The 21,321-nt window shown below is 38.4% G+C and overlaps 1 protein-coding gene across 1 annotated transcript; it reads left to right on the top strand.

Annotated features, from left to right (window-relative positions):
• The first annotated feature begins 431 nt into the window (after window positions 1–431).
• LOC149250439 (histone H3.2-like) lies at window positions 432–797 on the top strand. Its single transcript, XM_089453652.1, has one exon. The coding sequence runs from the start codon at window positions 432–434 to the stop codon at window positions 795–797; it is 366 nt and encodes a 121-aa protein (XP_089309778.1).
• The last annotated feature ends 20,524 nt before the right edge of the window (window positions 798–21,321 follow it).

Below are 21,321 nucleotides of genomic sequence, written 5' to 3'. Positions count from 1 at the left end.
AAATGCAATAAAGTTATTTTTAATAAGGAAAAAAATAACTTTTTGATCTTCCACATGACATGGCAATATTTTAATTTAAGTGCCTATCTTACAAATATCACTGCAGGTATGGTGGTATGGTGATGATGACAATGATAATGGTGCCATGATGACTTAAAATAGAGAAAATGAATAATGAAAACCCAGAAAAATTGCATATAAAAATTTTGACTTGGTCTAATGGTTAAGAACGAACGAGTTGAGGAAATCGGACGGTCACGATCCGCCGGCGTCGATTAATTACGGAATTCGGACGGTTGCGATGGGTTAAATAAAATGCGAAATTGAATTTGAATAAAAATAAATAAATGTTGAGAGTTATATATAGAAGGCAGAACGGGGAGGCAATAGCATTTGGTGTGTTGCAGCGAAGAGAGAAAATGGTTCGCGCCATGCAGACTGCCCGTATACAAACCGGTTCAGGGAAGGTACCCAGGTATCCGCTTTGCCCGCCACCGAGGAAAACAGAGGGTGGGAAGGCACCGAGGAGGAAGGGAAGGAGGGCACCGAAGGCTCAGAGGAAAAGAAAGGGTGCGAGGGAAAATGCAGCAACGATGAAGTCTACTGTTGTCACCCTGCGTGAGAGGTTAAAGCATCATAAGGGTACCCAACTCCTGAAAGAAGTCGCCCGTGACTTCAAGAAACGCAACGTTCAATTCCGACGCTCTGCGCTGGCGGCGCTGCGAGAAGCGGCGGAGGCATTCCTTGTTGGCCTCTCACACAAACCACCACCTGTAGCTGTGCGCCACCCATACTAAGAGGGTCCTCCATCTTTCAGAGTTAAACTCCTATGCTAATGCTTTATCAAAAGATGCACTGGATCTACTTGTAAGGTCTTACATTATATCTGAATTTGTGGACCGTGAAGTTATATGTAGGGATCTTGATTTATATATACAGCAGCCCGTGAAGCTATATGTAGGGATCTTGATTTATATATACAGCAGCCCGTGAAGTTATATGTAGGGATCTTGATTTATATATACAGCAGCCCGTGAAGTTATATGTAGGGATCTTGATTTATATATACAGCAGCAACTGAAATTTTATCAATACCGTCGAATTTTTAATGTATATTTCATATTTTCATAATATTTTTTAAATCAGTTATTCATTAGGGTAGTTTTTCGATTTTATGATGAGGGTGTTCACTGAATTTCATATATTTTTTTGTAATAGTTTATTCATTTATATATGAGAAAGTAAAGAGTTTATAAAGAGTTTATTTGGTCATATTGGTATGTACTTCTCTCTTCGTTTCATACCAAATGAACTCGTCCTTCATAGGTTTTGATAAGCTCCATTCAGATAAGCCTACGCTCTACCACAATTGTTGGGGATTTCTTAACATTTTCGTATTGAAAGCTATTGAAAATAGGTAGACTTTGAGAAGCACGATGAATAAGAGGTGGAAACGTTTCGCAAAATAACCTAAAATTTTTGGTTATACAAATGCTTTGGTTATACAAATGCTTTAGGGTTGATAGTGGAAGAGCTTTGAATGACTAAACATGGTCTTTTCACACCATGAATATAGACAATCACTAATAATTTTCCTTCAAGACTAGTTGTGTTTTTAATGGTTTTTCTGTGCAACTTGAGCTCTCGTTAGGGCACACCAACAACCCTAAATAAGAGATGTCAAAAGACCCTTCATCCTGCATTCGTCTAGCAGCCTCAGTCCTTCACATATTTCAGAGGGATATATCTTGATGTGATAACCCATTGGATGTGTCTCATGAGTTTGGAGGATGCCCATATATATATACAATTAAACATAATGTTTTTTCCTTATGGAGGTGACGCTGACCTTAACACATGGAGGCAAATTCAAATTTCAAATTTCAAATTTTTCCCACCTTGATAAGGTCATGCCTTATAGAATTCCTTTTGAATAAATAAGTATTTTTTCTCATCCAAATTTGGTGATATTTAGGTTGATTTTGGTCGTCTTGAAAAAAGGAATTCAATGCAATATTCATCTCAAACATATGAGTTGTCCAATAGTGGAATTTGGCCCTAGTTGCCAATTTTAACACTCCCTCTCAAACTAGGGAGAATTCCACCTGCCAATCTATCATGCCATCTTGTCATCATGAACTATCATGTTGTCATGTACCATTTTTGTATCTCATCTCATTTATGCTCTGTTGAACACTGACATGAATAATGAAGAGTAATTGATCGAGATTGAGGCACAAGACCTTACCACTCTCCACTGACAAAAGTCACTCCGGAGGTAGAACCTCAATCAGACTTGATCCCATATCAAGTTGTTGAACATCATTCATCCTAGAAATAAGGAGTATGACAATGCACGATGCGTCCATCCTTAATGCTATGGTCCCTATCCACTTTTCCCAACTCATTGGCCAGATGAGAGGTACTTCCCACGTGTCCCAGACTATATGGGTCGGAAGATACTGAAGTAATAGCAGGGAAAGAATAAATCACATCTTGCTCACAATCACACATAGGGAAAGGATGAACCACATCCTACAGTCACAAGCATCGTAGGGAAAGGATAAAACACATCCTACATGCATGCAAACCACCGAGAGTAGGGAAAGGATGAACCACATCCTACATGCACGTCAACCAATCAATCGTAGGAAGGATCCTACTCATGGAGAAAGGATGAACCATGTCCCATCGACATGTCAACCATCGATCGTAGGGAATAAGCATCCTACATGTGGGGAAATGATGAACCACATCCCATCGACATGTCCACATGTGACAACCAACAAATGCTTATATGCATCTCTCATTGGGTTGTCTACAGGAGAAGGTGAACCACTTATCCTGCTTATATGCCATAGGAGAAGGTGAACCACTCATCATATGCATATGCCATCAATTGTAGGGGAAGGTGAACCACTCACCCTACACACATGTCAACCATCATGGGGTATCATAGGGGAAGGTAAACCACTCACCCTATGGTCACTCATTGCTCCAAGAAATACCTCAAATCCTTAGGAACTCCCAGAGCTCAATGTCCAACTCAAGCATGATCCTCATGAGAGGGTCCTTCCATGACTCCTAACCTCTCTCTGAAGCTAATCTTGATTTTACCAAGAGCCTATGACAAAAATTTGTTCATCCAACCAACAATGATAAAGCTTGGTATCTTTCCAATGTACCATATCAAAATAAAGTGGTACCCAATACTTGGAGTTGTTGTGGAACATGGATTATCTGAAAAATCAATCCCACTCAAGAATATCACAATATGCAACGATGATTATCAACACGAGCATAACTGACTCACCAACTGTCTTCATAATAAGTCATACTTGATGCTATATTCATTCAGCCTCAAAAGTGCTTACAAAGCAACCAAATCAAGAGATACAACACTAGATGTGCTCTTTCCATCCATCACACTGCCAACTGAACCAACATCAGGATATACATGGAATCTTAGATTCTAGTATTGTATCCCTGATTATAGATAAGAGAATCACACAAATATCTCAACATGCAGTTATCCAATATATGAGGCTCATCCATAGATCAACTCGTAGTCTTCATAATGAGGCATATGAATGATAGGGTGTTCATCAGATTATTACAAGATGTACATATGCAGATCAGCAACTTCTCCATTATTAAGTGCAAGGAATAGTGCATCAAGAATAGGACTTTCATTTTTACCTTTAAAAACAACCTACCCCTTACATTGATAAACAAGAGAGTCATCAATCAGACACCATCAATAGTTGTATCTTTAACATCCAATCAATATGGTTTATCCACAACTCCCTCTAAAGTCTTGCTTCAATTGGTCATTTTAGCCTTCATCAACATGTTCCTAATCTTTAGGGTGAGACGTTTCCAATTACCAAATGTATGAACTAGCAATTTCTTCTCACATTCTCTGCTTGTTCTATGGACAACAATATATATTAGTAGTTTGCTGCCTATTGCAAGGGATGATGTCATATATTGTTTCTATTAAGACAATTTTTGAAGAAGTTGGTTAATTTTCAATAAGCTAGACCATTGTTATCACATTTCCTTATCATAACTTTGTTCTTCTACAGAAGGTGGCGTTACTTATCAAAAACTCTAACCCTAGCTAGATATGTCGTATGCCTTGTGATGACTACTTGCATGATAAATATTTGGCTCTGCTTATAGCATTAGTGCATCAATAAGACACTCATTATATTATGCTTAAGTTACATCAATTGATATGATCAAAATTAACGAATCAAGCTTAAGTCTTTTGCTTTGCAACAATATATATCAACATGAATTTTGATCAATTGTGCATTGGCATATGCTTATGATCGTCTACACAGCATTAGCACATGCTCAAAACATTTCAACCATAATCAACTTGTCAGTTAGAACTAGCAGTGATACTTTAACTAAGTACTGAATACACATTCAAGGTTCAGGACTGCTTCGCATAGACAATTTCAAATGTTGGAACAACCTCTGATATTTTTTAGATATGGAGCTATGGATTGGAATAAATCTTAGAACAATTACTAATGAGGGTTATTCAAAGAGTTGAGAAAGAGGTCACTGTATCTTCCTTTTTTACTATTAGTCAATCAAACCTTGGCAGTGAAATTTTCACACTGTTTTTGGGAAAACTAGTGTCTTTTCGAGCGACTAGCCCTCTAGGTTTGGCAGCTACCCTAGAAACAATAGTTTAAAGCAATTCAATGATTTCCTCTACGTGTAATGGATAAGAGAAAGATAATGGGACCAGTAGGGTTTTCAGAAGCTTTTTCAGGAGTTGAATTCTCCTATTTCTTCTTATTATTTTTCCCTTTCTTCTTGCCCCTTGGTTGCTTTGGATTCTTGCCCTTGTCAGATGACACGGCACTAATCTCTGGGGCAAGAGGTTTGTCATTTGATTTTTAACTATAAACTGCAAGGGCTTTACCAGATTGAGCCTTTGCGGTTTACGTGCTTGAGGCACCGATGACGCCATCACTGGTGTGAGAGTCCCTATTCGATTTAGGAGGGGGTGGAATAGAAAATTCTGGTCTAGGAGCATCAAGAATTTTGTCGTAGAGCATGCTAAACTGAGTATAGATCAAGTCTAAATATTGGGCACGAGCAATGAATTGCTCTTCAGTGACAACTCCTCCTTTCGCCACGTCCTCAGTTATAGAAGGCATTAAGGAATTAATAAACCACTCAGCTAAAAGCTGATCAGGAACATACGTCTTCACCATTTGACGACAATGTCGCCACTCATGAATATGATCAGATATGTGAGTGGTTGTGGTCTATTTAAAGTTGGTAAGGAGTTCTGTTCTTGTTTCGTACCTTATGGGTAACTGAAATTGGGTTAGAAAAGTAGTGGCAAGGGCATTAAAGTTATCGAACGAAGCTCTAGGCAATTCAATATACCATTTCGCTGCCGAACCAGTGAGCATTCTCTGAAAAAGGCAAAGCCTAATCGAATCATCATCCAAGGTGTTATATGAGCACAACAAATGAAAAGTCATTACGTGATTCGATGGATATTCACCTAGATTTCCATTGAATTTAGGAATATCGGAGGGAAGTTTATGAGGAATCGCTGGCCACCAAGGGGCATATGCAATTGGATCATTTGTCAACCAGTTCAAATTCGGTAATTCTAGAGTTTCTACAAAAGGCAACTGTTGATTCAGGTTATGTGAAGCATACCCAGGATAAGATGGAATCGCCTGAGCAGTAGATCTTTGCATACCAGCGTAATGTATCTGATGCTGGTAACTTTGATAAGGTTGTTGGACATAACTAGTATAGTGTGGTTGTTGATAACCATTTTGAAAATGTGGCTGTCCATTACCTGTTAAGCCTTGTTGCTCAGGTCCTCAGTAGGTTTGATATTGACCAAGCCCAAACTGAGGTTGGGTTTGCTGGAATTGCGGTTGTTGGTATTGTACCAGCCATAGTTGTTGGACCATTTGTTGTTGCCCAATATTGGAAGATTGACCAAGATGTGGGGTGATAATACCCGTTTGAGCTTGAGTCATTCCAGGTAAGGAAGCACTAACCTGAGGTTGTGATTGAGCCGTAGAGACAAGAGGCTGTTGTATTGAAACCTGAGAGACTTGAGGTTGAGACACAACAGGCAGTGTTTGTACTTGCGACACAGTCACAATAGCAGGTGTAGTGGAAATATTCGACATGGGTTGGATTGATTGCATTAAATATACAACCCTTGGTTGTTGTGGCAGTATTGGTACCCAACCACTCAGTTTGACCTTAATTTTGTTGTAAATTCTCATATGGTTGTTCCCCAGGAGGGAACAATGAAAAATCATACTACCCTCCATATGGTGGCAGTCCAATGCTCAAAGGATATGTCGGTCTTTGAAGACTGGTTTGCCCAAACTGATACTGGCATGCAGGATCAATTTGCTAAGTTTCAACATAAGAAATACCAGACGGGATTTTGGATGAATAAATAGGAGCAGACCATGTTGCTGAAGTAGCCTCTAAGTGGACTCCTGCTAGTGATTGATAACTAGCTGGAACAGATGGTATACCAACAAACATTGTAGGAATGGCAGCAGGAAGTTCTGCCGTAGTTGTATCAGATGACACAGTCCTAGATGTTGATGGTTGCTTAGACATGTTTAGTCTATCCAAAATATTTCCTAGCGATTCGACAAGAACTTGCAATGAAGGATGATTAAAAGAACCAACTTCAAGAGTGGAAGGATACAGATGAAACCTAGTTCCAAAATGTAACGGGGTACTGGATGGAGGATCCTCTACTATCTCCTCTATAGCAATCAGTCAAGGTGGAAGAGGTAGACCTTCAGGTCCATAAAATATTTATAGGACCGAAGAAGGTATAGCTTCTGCAGTAACGAATACCGGAGGGGTGACACCTTCTGAATTCTGGAGCTCAACTTCCAGATGTTCAGGTAAGTGAACTTCAGTCCCTGGATCAACTCTAGATGGAGTTGTTTTAGGTATAGAAGTGTCTACCATTACACTAGGATCAGTTCTAATGTCCTTTTGTAACTACGAAACTTCTTCTCTAAAGGAAGATGTACCAGAAATGATCGGAGTAACTGTAGTCTCTGACAATGTTGAAACAAAAGTTTCAAATAAACCAGATGAATTGGACTCAGTTAAACAAGATCGTTTTTCCCGTAATGGCTTTGTTTCCAAAGTCAAAGACAGTTGACTCGCTAGTCTCCACAAACGATGGGGTTTTCATTGACTTTTTTCCACGATTGCGGATTACTTGATCAACTCAAAATTAAAGGGAAAATAATGTTATTCTGAATTAATAAATTTTAATGATGCTTTGACACCACTTTTCTTTTTCATTTTTTAAGAGTCGAGAAAAAGCTAAAGATGACTCTAGTCCCCTTCGATTTTTAATGAGCCTAAAGTGACAAGTGCTCAGATGGATATTTTCTTTTAAAGAGTCGAAAAGGAACGAAAGTGACTACTCTGGAAAATCTAGACAAAGGGATTACCAAACTAATCACAAAACTGCAATATACACCTTGGTGGTAAATTAAAGAGAAATTACCAAGGACTTATGTACGACAGTAAATCTTCCCAAATGTTGTGTTCAGTGCATTGCGATCAATAGGGCGGCAGACTCAGCTTCCTATGGATAAAGGATGTAAGCATATTGTGGTCTCCCAATATATACTCGACGGTACGGGTAGCACAAGTCCATGCTAACACTTGTCGTATCAAGGAGGAGGAATCACCCAACCTTCAATGAAAACTATAGTTACTAGTTTTTATGACGCCGGAACACGTCTCTATCCTAGACCTCTAGATGTGTTGCGTTAAGTTCCAAAGCGTTGTTAAGTTCATTGAGATTTATTTTAAAGTTGATCTTGTTTAAAGTTTACCTTTCAATGTTTCACCACGTGATGTTGATTTGAAATTCCTAAAACGCAATCTACAATGATAAACAATCGTTGTTTATTTTGATCAATGAAAATCCTAGCTACTAGGGAAAGAATATTACAATTCTTTCAAACAAAGAGCAAAGAGCACACACTAGTGCATTTTCCTAAATCATTTTTCACACACAAACTAAATGAAAATGCAAATGCATGTATTTGTTTTTCGTTCCCCTTAATGTGAAAAATGCCGAAAAGGAAAACTAAGTGTAGTAAAGATCTGAAATATTTTACTCAAACCGACATTTCGACAATTTCTTTTTCAAATAGAAAGGAATACTAAACGACACTTTTCAATTTCGAATAGAAAATGCTTTCGAAACTTCAAATATCAACAAATCAAATCAAATACATGAAAAAAATTTCAATCGACTATCCAGGGAAGGAAGACTCCACGACACTTCTCTTGTTGACACAAAACGACAGTTACGTCACTTCTCTTTTTGACACAAAATGATAGTTACGACACTTTTTGTACCAAAACGACAAATCGATTTAAGCAACTTTTCGACAAAGGATTGTAAATGATGGACAAATACATAAAAACATTTACTAATCCTAATCAATGGAGGTTGATCTACGTGATGCAAGAAGGCTTCAATAAGGAGGTATTGTTCATAAGCAAAAAAACAACCAAACAAAACTTAAAACAAGGTCAAAACCCTCAATTTCTAGACTAGAAAAAGAGTTCACTCAGTCATCGAACCTGGTCTTCACAGAAATTTCACTGCATCTCACTTACTGCACTCGGGAGGTGCTATGTATACTGAGTCGCAGTGGGAGACAATGCGATGGTCCAGGGAGCGCAACTGAGATGGGTTTTGGCTCAAATTTGTAGTTGTTTTCAATGAGTTAAGGTGCGTTTTGATGAACAATGAAGAGAAAAGTATGAAGGAATGTCTTGAGAGGTTACTGAGCTACCAAAAGAGAATCTAGATGTGCTTTCAAGTTAGACGTTAAATTCATAAACTAAACCAGAGATTGACTGAAGCAACGTTCATCTACTATGCAATTGCAAGGCAAGAGAAATTCAAAGGCTATCTGACTGACTTCAGGCTCTATCTATATCTTATCAAATTGAACATAAAACAAATAATAATAACAAAAAAACATCTAATCGTTCCCCAGTGGAGTCGCCATTTTGTTTCTGGGAAAACTAGTGTCTTTTCAAATGACTAGCCCTCTAGGTTTGGTAGCTACCCTAGAAACAATAGTTTAAAGCAATTCACGCTTTCTTCTATGTATAATAGATAAGAGAAAGAAAATGGAACCAACCTGGAACTTCCGCTTACTCCCTTGCTTGATCTCTCTCCCTCTTGACAGAGCTTGCAACTCCTCCCCGTAGTTATCCCACTTTGAGAGTACCTATAGAAACACAGTAGCAAAGAACCATCAAAGCATCTTGATCTATTATATCATAAACATTACAGAATTAGATAGATAACGAACATGCAATAGCATTCACAAATGATAACATTCACAATTGCACAATCATATGGAAGAAAACTTGAAGAACTTTATTAAATAGAAGGGAGAATTACAATCCAGTTGTCTGATCCAGCATCATCCTCCCAGCATGAAGCCCTCTTCACCTCATGAAATAACAAGATCACACCAACAATACAATGCTCTTTCTCAAATACAAACTATCAGCACTTCCTTGCAATTCACAAAATTCCAACCTCTAGATCTTTTAGATGAGGGATCCATTTATAGATGTGTGCAAGAGTGTGAGTCATCTCTGGGTTTTGATTAGTGTCATTCTACTTGTTACATTTGGTTCCACAAGAGGAGAGATAATTGGAGTTTAGATCTCTTACTCATCCTTGGGCGAATTCGCAGAGGCAAGTGTCATAGGAGAGGTTTCTAGAAGATTCCATTAGCAAACTATCTTGGACATTTGTCCATCCTCGCCCATCTCACCCTATAGAAGGCCCAAACAGTATGCATCACACCTGAGCAGTGTATCACTCAGTATGCATCACACCTGGCCAGTGTAGCAATCAGTATGGTTCAGTGTAGGCCATTTCTAAATGGTTTTTCAGGTGGAACTTTTGCGGAATGATGTAATCAGATGACTTGTTCTTTTAGGGTCTGAAACAACTCTTTTAGGGGTTGAAGAGACCTATTTTATCGACATATAAGATTGGGGTTGAAGTGCCCAAATATGTCTATAACACACACTTAATGGATTTAGCACAGGATTGGCTAGCATTGAACATGAAATTAAGAAAGGCATCAAATCATGTACTCATTTTGCTGATGTCTAAATACATAGGTGAACATTATGCTAATATCCATTATGTTTCTATTGAGTTATCAATAACATCGCTCTTCCATATTAATGAACAATTTCAATATTTGAAACATTCATAACAAACATTTTGCAAGCGATCATCTAGTTCTCACGCGCTTTGTCATGAATTGGATCCATGAAAATCAACTATTGTCCAAGTTAGAGTAAGGATAAAGAGTGTAGACTTGTTCCAAATCTGAAAGATCTTGCTTCCAGATCTTAACTTCCCTCAATTATAAACATTTCCCTTTCCTTTGAGCCTTATTTTGTTGATATCATTAGTATATTATTGTTGACTTTATTAGCAATTTGAGTATGAAATTTTGGAAGACCCAAATTTCTACTGCATCAACTAATTAACTATCTTCTATTTTTTAAATTACTGAACAAATTATGTATTTCACCCTACACCAAATACCAAAACTAATACACTACAAATTTCACCAATTAAATTAAATGTGGAAATAAGAAATTGAGCAAGAACGAAATACACAACACATGACACCATTATTTTTGGACAAATGTCCCCAGAAAAACCCGATGCGGGAAAACTGGTGCAACAACTGAGGGTTTGTATTATTAAGCAGTAGTTTTTAGAGTACAATCTCTGGATGCCTTACTAGCTATCTAATACAGAGAATCTGACTGGCAGAAAATTAGTGAGAAATACCTCACACTATCACTAGCAATCTAACATTGATCTAGGCCCTCACCCTTCTCTGTAACATCTCCCTCTGCACTGCTCATGTCTGACATCATTTCCCACCAACTACTGCACAAATGTTTCATCTGTGTTGTTGTTGACCCTGCCACTGCCAACATTGCATCTGTACTAAAACCCTCATAATTTTTGCATTTGTGTGCTTCTAGCACTGCCACTGCCAATATTGCATCTACACTTGAACCTTCTCCAACTGTTGTTGCTACTACATCAACAATGAAAAAGAATCCAAAATCACTGAATAGGTGTTCAACATGATGCATATGTTGCTGGAGTTCTCACTGTTTCTAATCTTAGCACTGACCCCCTGAAGCCTCTGCATTGTGCCAACTGCACTGCTGCCAACTTTGCTCTATGATGCTCAGTCTCTGGTGCTCCTAGCCACTACAACACTCACTTTGACACTCCTCTACACCAATTGACATTGGTCCATCCTGCTACTTTTGATCTAGGCTCCCGTAGTAAGGTGTTGATCAGAGAGGTGGACTCCTCAAGGATCTTGCCCATCTGCAGTTATTTCGAACTACAATACTAGATCAGCCCACCTCTCCCTTGGTGGTATCTGGGTAGCCATGGAAAACTCCTCCTCCTCGATCTTTGCAGATGCAGCCTTCAGATCATGATTATCTTCCTTGTTCTTCTTCTTGAGAGGATACTGTGTAGCATAGTGACCAAATTCACCACACTAGAAGCACTTGATCTTCGAGACATCCTTCTTCCACCTCCACTGCTCCTGTTGCCCCTTGTATGCAAGGGTTGCATTTTCTTCCTCCTTATTGGGCTTCATTCCATTGTTGTTACTACTATCAAGTTTGCATTTCAATAAGTCTCTCCTCATTTCTTCTTACTGAAAAGTGGCCCACAGTCCTTCCCAATCCAGTAATCTCTCTCTGCCCAGGATACTTTGGACAAAGAATTACCATTCTTCTGAGACTGAATTTAGGACCTCACCATCTCGGTAGGTTAAGGTGTTGATCCCACAACTACCAATGAGTATTAGATTTCCTAAAGCTTTGTTAGGAATGGATCAATGCGTTACCCCTTCTGCATCTGCGTGGATCTCATCTTATGCTCCAAATACATCTTTTTTTGTTCATAAGATCCTTTGTATAGCATAGCCAATGCTTCCCATATCTGTCGGGAAGTATCCTTGCTAGAAATGTGACACACTACGTGATCTCTCACTCCGTCGAGGATCAATCGCTTGTCATTTTCCATCTCACCCTTGTACTTCTTGAGGGGATTTGCCTCTGTGGGTAAAAGTACCACACTGTTGACATAGGTTTTGATATCATGCTCATCTAGAAGGCATGACATCCTTGCCTTCTAGATCACATAGTTCGATGCACCCTCCAACCGATCCTGACATCTTAACCCACTAGCTTCCATCTCTGCTAACAAAATTGCGAACTGCCTCCTCTCTCCTCTACGGAGCACTAGGCTAGCCTACGCACTCCTTGCTGAAGTTAGTAGATCTACTCCTATGTATTTTTGCTCAACAATAGAGAAATAAAATTCCTTGACTAGGAATTCTTTGAGGAAGAAATTCCCTCAACAATGTATCCTTCTTCCTTCTGATGCTTTTCTATCCCAGCAACTGCTACAGAAAACTGCCTCTCACCAGAAAAATGCTCCGCATTGATTCTTCTGCGTTTCTCCCTCTGACACTGGCAAACTTCGATCTAGAAATATTTCTTTGTCGACTCACTCAAAGAGAGATTTTCCCACGAAAATTTTTCCCTCCTGGCCTGGACTACGCAATCCCTCTAGGGATTCGATTTGCTTCCTACACAACACTTTGAATTCCCTCCTCTTCAGTACTAGGCTCTTCCATATTTTCTCACTTGCTTCACCTGTGCTCTGATACCATCTGAAAATTTGGAAGACCCAAATTTCTACTGCAACAATTGATTAAGTATTTTCTATTTGTTAAATTATTGAACAAATTATTTAATTTATCCTATAGAGAATACCAAAAATAATACATTGTGGCCTTCACCAATTAAATTAAATGTGGAAACAAGAAACTGAGTAAGAAAGAAATACACAACACATGACACCGTTATTTTGGGACAAATGTCCCCGGAAAAACCCAATGCGAGAAAACTGATGTAGCAACTGAGGGTTTGTATTATTAAGCAACAATTTTCTGAATAATTTGGATGCCTTACTGGCTATCCAGTACATAGAATCTGATTGGAAGAAGATTAGTAAGAAATACCTCACACTATCACTAGCTATCTAACATTGATCCATGTCCTAGATGGCTGGCCCCATGCTGGCTCTGCACAACTACTGCACCAGCCTACACAGTTCTGCGTCAACAAGAGGTATAAGCATGTTTTCAAAGGGAAATCACCCTCCATTCACCTCCATTGATCTCTGTGTAGTTGTGTCTAGGAGAGTAGGCCTTCATTAGGCCTCTTGGCCCTCCAAACAAGGTCTCACTCACTTTTGCAATACATAGAATCCCTGCAGCTGAGAACAGAAGACAAATACACTACTAACTATCCACAGAACCAACCTTACTTGTCTTTGAAATATGTAGCCTCCTCAATAAAATAACCTGCAACAGAAACCATCTTAAGAGATGCCAAAAGACCCTTCTTCCTACCTTTGTCTAGTTGCCTCAGTCCTTTGCATATTTCAAAGGGGTATATCTTGATGTGATAGCCCATTGAATGTGTCTCATGAGTTTGGAGGATGCCGATATATATATACAATTAAACATGACATTTTATCCTTATGGAGGTGAAGCTAACCTTGAAACATGGAGGAAAATTCAATTTTAAATTTTAAATTTTTCCTGCCTTGATAAGCTCATGCCTTATAGAATTCCTTTTGAATAAATAAATATTTTTTCTCATCCAAATTTGGTGATATTTAGGTCAATTTTGGTCCTACCAATCTATCATGCCATCTGGTCATCATGAACTATCATGTCGTCACGTACCATCTTTGTATCTCATCTCATTTCTACTCTGCTGAACACTGATATGAATAATGAAGAATAATTGATCGAGAGTGAGTCACAAGACCTTACCACTCTCCACTAACAAAAGTCGGTCAAGAGGTAGAACCTCAGTCAGACTCGATCCCAGATCAAGTTGTTGAACATCATTCATCCTAGACATAGGGAGTACGACAATACATGATGCATCCATCGGTAATGCTATGGTCCCCATCCACTTTTCCCAACTCATTGGCCAGATGAGAGGTACTTCTCACACATCCCAAACCATATGGGCAGGATGATACTGAAGTAATAGCAGGGAAAGAATAAATCACATCTTGCTCACAATCACACATAGGGAAAGGATGAACCACATCCTATAGCCACAAGCATCGTAGGGAAAGGATAAAACACATACTACATGCATGCAAACCACCGAGAGTAGGGAAAGGATGAACCACATCCTACATGCAAGTCAACCAATCAATCGTAGGAAGGATCCTACTCATGGCGAAAGGATGAACCATGTCCCATCGACATGTCAACCATCGATCGTAGCGAATAAGCATCCTACATGTGGGGAAATGATGAACCACATCCCATCGACATGTCCACATGTGACAACCAACAAATGCTTATATGCATCTCTCATCGGGTTGTCTGTAGGAGAAGGTGAACCACTTATCCTGCTTATATGCCATAGGAGAAGGTGAACCACTCATCATATGCATATATCATCAATTGTAGGGGAAGGTGAACCACTCACCCTATGGTTGCTCATTTCCCCAAGAAATACCTAAAATCCTTAGGAGCTTCTTGATCTGAATGTTGGGAAAACTTGTTAATGTTATGCAAGCTCCCTCATCAGTATTAAAAAAAATGTGTTTAGGATGTTGGAAAATACTGAGAGGGGGGTGAATCAATATTCCTTAGCAATTAGCACTTTTAAATCTTTTCAAATCATTGCTTAATATTCAATTATTGTTAATGTTTATGCAGTAATAACAGTAAATAAAAGAACACAAGAGGCACAAAAATTTTAGGTGGAAAACCCCCTCTAGGTGAAAAACCACAAAACGCTTTTCTAATAAATTCTATAATCTTCAGCCCCAACTGAAATGAAAGCAACAACTTCTTAGAAATCTAGAAAATAATTCTTCTCTAGCTCCCACTAGAATGACGCCCCAATGCCCTGGTTTCTTTAGTAATCAACTAAATGGATGCCCCAACACCCTAGACCAACCTAACACCCTAAAGTGTTCACAGGCTCCAACTTATAGGTGACTTCATGCACCTACCTAGCACCTCCCTACCACCCTATAATGACTTAAATGAGACAAGATTGTGGATTCATGTACCAGGGACAATGATCCACGATACAATATGATTTACAATGATTTTGACCAAACACCCAATCACACCATGACTTGCAACTCAACCATGACATCATCCCAACAGACTCATATACCTCCCAAAAATTCCTTTTCGACTCTAGGAAGATTGATTCTTTTATAGTAATGGCTCTTCCAATGATGACACTTTTACAAATGACTCTTTTACAAATTTACAATGATGACTCTTGGCCTTGACACTTCTTCACAGTATACAGATGGTTGTCATGTCTTTAAAGGATGTCCCACTGCAATGCTTCCTTTGATTTGATACTTCATCTCTTTAATACTCGTTTGATGCTATCCTTGAATCTTCTTCTACCTGCATGCAAATTTTCCTAATGAAACCCAATCTCAAAAGGAAAAACAATATACCCTTCAACTTACATATACCTGCAAAACAAATGTAAGTGCATAATAACGAACAAATACAAATTAAAATTACAATGTGTACCTGAAATGTTCTTGTAAATTTTTTTGTTGACTTATTGCATCAGTAGATAAGGACTCCCACTCTTGGTATAGGCCTGGTCTCTATGCAAGCCTATATCCAAAAATGACCTAAACATATATACAATAGAAACTAATGACAGACCCTAGACTTGTGATGAACCAAGTTCTAAGTACAACAACAGAGACCATTCTATCAACTATCACAAGACAAGTAACATGAACTTACAACATCATATAGATTTAGTAGACTTGGTGTAGCATCAAATGTGTAGTATCAATAATAGGACATCCGAAATGTGGTATCAAAACTAACTCTGACATATAAAGACATAGAGATATAACCAAGACCCTGTATATACTTACGTTGCCCTGCAAAAACATATGTCAGAGATGATACTCGAAATTCAAATGTAATACTTTATCATACATACCTTGATGTAGGAGACTTACCCTTAACTGTTGATGTGTGGTCCTTACTACAGTGATCCTTGAATGCATGATTTTTCTTGCCTTCTAGCAGCTCGATATTGAATATGTTGTATCTATTTAATTTCGGATCACCAGGGTCTGAAATTTCATCTTCTGGTATCCCTCTAAGTCATCTTTGCAACCCCATAGGTCTGATAAATATTGGATTCTACAGGAAAGTGTTATGACCAATCTCCCACGATGACCTGATTATAGCCTGTTTCAGTAGAGAGAACTTGTACAAAGTGCCATGTGTCACTGTTTCGACCTTCAGCCCTAAAAATTATACTCAGTAAATTATAGTCTATCCTATTTCAGTGAATATTTCCAAAATTTGTATCCAATGATCAGAGATAAAGTTATGAATATTTTCCCAACGTCACCTGTTTGACATGGAATTTTGGATCCTTGCAAGAACCCTAACTTACTCAAATGATATCTCCGAAATTTTAGCGGACCAAGATCTAAAATTGGTTCACGAGGTTCATCAAGATTTCGGCTCAAATGGGTTTTAATTTCAGCTTCAGAAGCTTCGCAGAAAAAACATCATAGCAAAAATTTCATGATGACCGTTTTGAAGCCACAAAATCCCTACAAGAGGAATATATGAGGGTAATTATTTATATGAATGTCTTCAGTTGAGAGGTCCTCAACAAGTGAACATTGGAGGGATTTTAGGAGCAAAAAAATATTATTAATTATTGACTATTCAATGACCACAACCAATTATGAGTGCCATGCCACAACCCGATAGGGTTTTCGCCCACTAACTGGGATTACTAACTTCAAACTCAAATAACTCTCAAACCGTGAAGAACTGGGAGGCTTACCATATATCAACAAAAACATCTCGATGATTAGAATCCGTCGATAATATATTTGATGCAAAATAATATGAGTTTTCAAGTCAAAATTCCCTTGCAAGATAGGGTAGCCCCTGGTGCTGCTTGGGTTGACATCAATGACAACCACAGATCAATAATATCCCCCTTTGGTATTGAAGGAAACACAAGTACTCCCCTTGCAATCATGAAACCTATTAATACTCCCTTCTCTCCCCCTTTGTCATCAATGGCAAAGGGTAACTCCCCCTAAAAAATAGTCATCCTGCGGACCTGTACACATCTCCACTTCCCCTTTATACTCGAGTAGATAAGAGAAAAAGTCTAATGAAAACTTGGGAGAATCCCAATCTTTTGGCGAATATACTCAAATTTTTCATGAGGTAATGGTTTGGTAAAGATGTCAGTAATTTGTTCCTTTGTGCCAACATATTCAAGCTTGATTCTTGGAGATACAAATGGCGTTGGCGTTCTCGCAAAATATGGGAATATAATCACTAAACTTGACTTGAAGATCTTGCAATGTTTGCTTCATCCATAGAAATTGTGTACAACAAGTTGTTGCCGCAATATATTTTTCTTTTGTTGTGGACAACGAGATTGAAGACTTCTTTTTACTTAACCATGAAACAAGACAACCACCTAGATATAATTCTCCTCCACTAGTACTCTTACGATCATCAAAACTTCCTGCCCAATTAGCATTTGTATAAGCTTGGATAACCAGATCATTTCCTTTGGGATACCATAGACCATATTCTGATGTGCCCTTAAGATATCGAAGAATTCTTTTGACCACAATAATATGACATTCTTTTGGTGCTACTTGAAATCTTGCTACATCTCCAACTGCCTGCATCACATCGGGTCAGGAGGCTGTCACATATAGGAGACTACCAATCATGGATCTATACAACCTTTGGTCCACATCCTTTAGCTTAACTTGCAACCTGTTATCATGGGGATAAGGACTGGCTTTCAATCTTCCATCTGGAATTTTTTGAGCATTTCCTTGATGTACTTGGTTTGATATATTAATATTCCTTTATCGTGCTAAGAAATATGAAGCCCCAAAAAGTATGTTAGCTCACCAAGCATAGACATTTCAAACTCACATTACATTTTTGTGGAAAAGTCTTTACTTAATCTATCATCATTGCTTCCAAAGATTATATCATCCACATATACCTCGATAATCGTTAAGCTATCTTGATCCACTTTCACATAGATATTGTTGTTAGTGCTTCCTTTCTTGAATCTTTGTTGATGTAGATACCTATTAAGATGATCATACCAAGCCCTAGGAGATTGCTTGAGACTATATAGTTACTTTAATCTGCAAACATAGTTTTCTTTATCATTAAGGAGAAAACCTTCGGTTTGTTCAATGTAAACTTCTTCTTCTAATTCACCATTTAGAAAGTTTGACTTAACATCCATTTGGTAGACCTTGATTTTTCTCGAGCATGCATAAGCGAGAAACATCCTGATAGCTTCAATTCTGGAAACGGGAGAAAATGTTTATGTTGCTTTAATCCTTGAGAGCAAGAGCATACCTTTCAGTCTTCCTTTTCCATACTTGTTCATTCTGATTTTGCGAGAATTCATTTGAAGAACTTCCAAGTCTACAATAATTGGTCAAGTGTCCAAAATTTTTATATTTGTAACATTTGAATTTTAGAAAAGCATTCTTCTCCAGCTCCCACTGGAAGGACGCCCCAATGCTCTGGTTTCTTCAGTAATCAACTGAATGGATGCCCCAACACCCTAGACCAACCTACCTCCCTGAAGTGTTCACAAACTCCAACCTATAGGTGACTTCATGCACATGCCTAGCACCTCCCTGGCACCCTATAAGCACTGAAATGAGACAAGAGTGTGGATTCCCATACCAGGGACAATAATCCACAATACAATATGATTTAAAATGATTTTGACCGAACACCCAATCACACTATGACCTGCAACCCAACAATGACATCATCCCAACAGAGACTCGTATACCTCCCAACAATGCCTTTTCGACTCTAGGAAAATTGATTCTTTTACAATAACGACTCTTCCAATGATGACACTTTTACAATTTTACAATGATGACTCTTGGCCTTGACACTTCTTCACAACATATAGATGGGTGTCATGTCTTTAAAGGACATCCTGTTGCAATGCTTCCTTTGATTTGATACTTCAACTCTTGAATGCTCGCTTAATGCTATCCTTGAATCTTCTTCTACCTGGATGCAAATTTTCCCAACGAAACCCAATCTCAAAAGGAAAAACAAAATACCCTTCAACTTACCTCTTCCTGCAAAACACATGTAAGTGAATAATAATGAGCAAATACAAATTAAAATTACAATGCGTACCTGAAATGTTCTTGTAACTTTTGTCGTTGACTTGTTGCAGCAGTAGACAAAGACTCCCACTCTTGATATAGGCCTGGAATCTATTCAAGACTATATCCAAAACTAACCTAAAGATATATACAATAGAAACTAATGACAGGCCCTAGACTTGCGATAAACCAAGTTCTAAGTACAACAATATAGACCATTCTATCAACTATGACAAGACAAGTAACATGAACATACAACATCATATAGATTTAACAGACTTGGTGTAGCATCAAATGTGTAGTATCAAGAATAGGACATCCAAAATGTGGTATTGTTAAAATTGGCAACTAGGGCCAAACTCCATGTGGGTCATCTTATTTATGGTAGCTGATATTTTTCCTTGATTCCTCTCGTTGAGAGGTGTAGGATTGATCTAACGATCATCCGATTCCGACATGTATTTATGGAGATATGAATTTATTTGTATATACTTGACAATTTGACAAGGTCAGCCAGCAAGATAAATTGTGTGGCACACCCCCAGCTTTACCTCAACGTTGCATATAAACCAAGGAGACATTGTGCCTAATTTCATCATCATCTCAACACTCATCTTCTCTCTTCTCGTCTCATTGTGCCAACGAAGGAGCAACTTCTCTCACACGTGCAAGGAAGGACATATTTTTTGTTTAGGGCAGCGGTGACTGATTTTAGGGAGGCATTGAGTTTCTGGGCAGTGTTGACCTTCCTAGGGTTGTGTTGAGAAAGTGTTGGCCTATTAAATGAATGACCAAGGGCTGACCTGCGCATGTTGTTTGGGTGCTGAGTTGACCAAAGTATGGACCAGTGTTGACTGGTTAGGGATGACCGCAAACTGTTGATTTTTGACTGTTTTTTTACCATTGACCAAGGGTTTTTGGGTTGCTGAAGTTTGTTGTTGAAGACCAAGTTCTTCAAGGTTGACTAGATGTCAATATGGGGTTGTTTAACTAGATTTGACTTTGTTGATTTAGGGTTTGTTGTTGCTGTCATAAAATTACAGATTTTTGAATTTGTACTATTTCTCTCTGCTGAATTATTGAAGATTACAGAAGAATTGATCAAAGGGTTTCCCCCCATTGGGGTTTGTCCCTAGCTAGCGCCACATCTTGTGTCTCTTTTCTTGGCTTATTTTTTGTCGATCTATTAATGTTATATCAGCATTTTACTTTATGTTTATGTGATTTCTAAATAGTGGCTAATAAGATGAAATCGAAGTAAACTGTACTAAGCAAAGAACATACCATAAATTAACATGTATCTAAACTAACTGTGACATATAGGGACATAGAGATATAACCAAGACCCTGTATATACTTACGTTGCCCTACAAAAACATATGTTAGAGATGATACTTGAAATTTAAATGTAGACACTTAATCATGCATACCTTGTTGTAGGATACTTACCCTTGACTATTGATGTGCGGTCCTTACTGCAGTGATCCTTGAATACCTGCTTTTTCTTTCCTTCTAGGAGCTCAATAGTGAATGTGGTGTATCTATGTAATTTCGGATCTCCAGGGTCTCAAATTTTGTCTTGTGGTATCCCTCTAAGTCCTCTTTGCAACCCCATAGTTCTGATTAAGATTGGATTCTTCATAAAAGAGTTATGCCCAATCTCCCATGATGACCTGATTATAGCCTGGTTCAATAGAGCTAACTTGTACAAAGTGCCACGTGTCACTTTTGCGACCTTCAGCCCTGAAAATTCTACTAAACAAATTAAAGTCCATCCTATTTCTATGACTATTTGAGAAATTTGAATCCAATGCTCAGAGATAAAGTTATGAATATTTTCCCAACGTCACATGTTTGACATGGAATTCATGATCCTTACAAGAACCCTAACTTCCTCAGATCACATCTCCGAAAATATAGCA

This window comes from Pinus tabuliformis, chromosome 7 (genome assembly GCF_031772625.1).
Source record: "Pinus tabuliformis cultivar Carrire ecotype Pingquan chromosome 7, CPIR1, whole genome shotgun sequence".
NCBI lineage: Eukaryota > Viridiplantae > Streptophyta > Pinopsida > Pinales > Pinaceae > Pinus > Pinus tabuliformis.
The sequence above is the reverse complement of the archived record's forward strand: the minus strand, read 5'-3'. Positions and strand labels throughout refer to the sequence as shown.

Excerpts from the sequence above, each read along its gene's own strand:
- LOC149250439 (XM_089453652.1), top strand. The coding sequence starts at position 432 with ATGCAGACTGCCCGTATACAAACCGGTTCAGGGAAGGTACCCAGGTAT.